Here is a 1,388-nt window from a genome sequence, read left to right as displayed (position 1 = left end):
TCTGCTCATTTCATTGTCTCTTTTCCTCCTTGGGAAACTGGGCAGCAAAATGCAAATTGAGTCATGGAATTTTCCATCCTTGGCCAGACACTAACTATCACCCCATCCATCATTTGTTCATTCAACAAATATTTTTTGAGCACCTACTATGTGACAGGAAATGTTCTCAGTACTGTGGATGCAAAATTGAATAAGACAAACAAGATGTCTGCCCTCGTGAAAGTTAAATTGTAGTGACTCCTCAGAGTTAAAAACGAAGGTTTGGAGAGGTTATATGGCTTGTCCAAGGACACATAGCAATTTTATGACACAAGTAGGATTGAAGCCGAGTCTGCCTGACACCCAGTGTGTTCTCCTCCACGATGGGCATAACCTTTCTCTTATGTCCTTCTCGCTTTGCCTCTCCTTAGTCTCTGTCCAGTAGGATGACTGCAGAGAACTTCACGTGGGCCAGGGTTACCCCTGATGAATTCATCCTCCTGGGCATCACGGATCACTGGGACCTACGTGTGACCCTCTTCCTGATTTTCCTACCAGTTTACCTGGTGAGCCTGCTGGGAAATGTGGGCATGGTGCTGCTGATCCACGTGGATGCCCGGCTCCACACACCTATGTACTTCTTCCTGGCCAACCTCTCCCTGCTGGATGCCTGCTATTCCTCAGCCATTGCCCCCAAGATGCTAGTGGACTTACTGCGGTACCGCGCCACCATTCCTTACACAGCCTGTGCCCTCCAGATGTTTGTGTTCGCAGGGCTGGCTGATGCCGAGTGTTGCCTGTTGGCAGCCATGGCCTATGACCGCTACGTGGCCATCGGAAACCCTCTTCTCTACACAACAGCCATGTCGCAGCGTGTATGCCTGGCCTTGGTGGGAGCATCAGGCCTGGGCGGGGCAGTGAGTGCCTTTGTCCACACGACTTTCACCTTCCGCCTGAATTTCTGCCGCTCCCGGGAGGTCAACAGCTTCTTCTGTGATATCCCTCCACTGCTGGCCATCTCCTGCAATGACACCAGTCTCAATGAGCTCCTCCTCTTCGCTGTCTGTGGCTTCATCCAGACAGCCACGGTGTTGGTTATTGCTGTGTCCTATGGTTTCATTGCAGGGGCTGTGATTCGCATGCCCTCGGCTGAGAGCTGTCGGCGAGCAGCTTCTACCTGTGGCTCCCACCTCACAGCTGTAGCCATGCTGTATGGGACACTCACTTTCATGTACCTGCGTCCCAGCTCCAGCTATGCCCTGGACACTGACAAGATGGCATCCGTGTTCTACACTCTGGTCATCCCAGCTCTGAACCCGCTCATTTACAGCCTCCGCAACAAGGAGGTCAAGGAGGCAGCCAGGAGGACCTGGAGCCAATTCTGCTGTCCCAGGTGGGACCACGAATGA

At 52.4% G+C, this 1,388-nt stretch overlaps 1 protein-coding gene across 1 annotated transcript; it reads left to right on the top strand.

Annotated features, from left to right (window-relative positions):
• Window positions 1-425: 425 nt before the first annotated feature.
• On the top strand, window positions 426-1,388 carry LOC115275843 (olfactory receptor 5C1). The gene has a single exon (XM_029919612.1). It carries the CDS (start codon window positions 426-428, stop codon window positions 1,386-1,388), a length of 963 nt encoding a protein of 320 aa, XP_029775472.1.

Source organism: Suricata suricatta, chromosome 13, assembly GCF_006229205.1.
Source record: "Suricata suricatta isolate VVHF042 chromosome 13, meerkat_22Aug2017_6uvM2_HiC, whole genome shotgun sequence".
In the NCBI taxonomy this organism is placed as follows: Eukaryota; Metazoa; Chordata; class Mammalia; order Carnivora; family Herpestidae; genus Suricata; species Suricata suricatta.
Note: the sequence above shows the minus strand (reverse complement) of the source record. Positions and strands in the feature narration are given on the sequence as shown.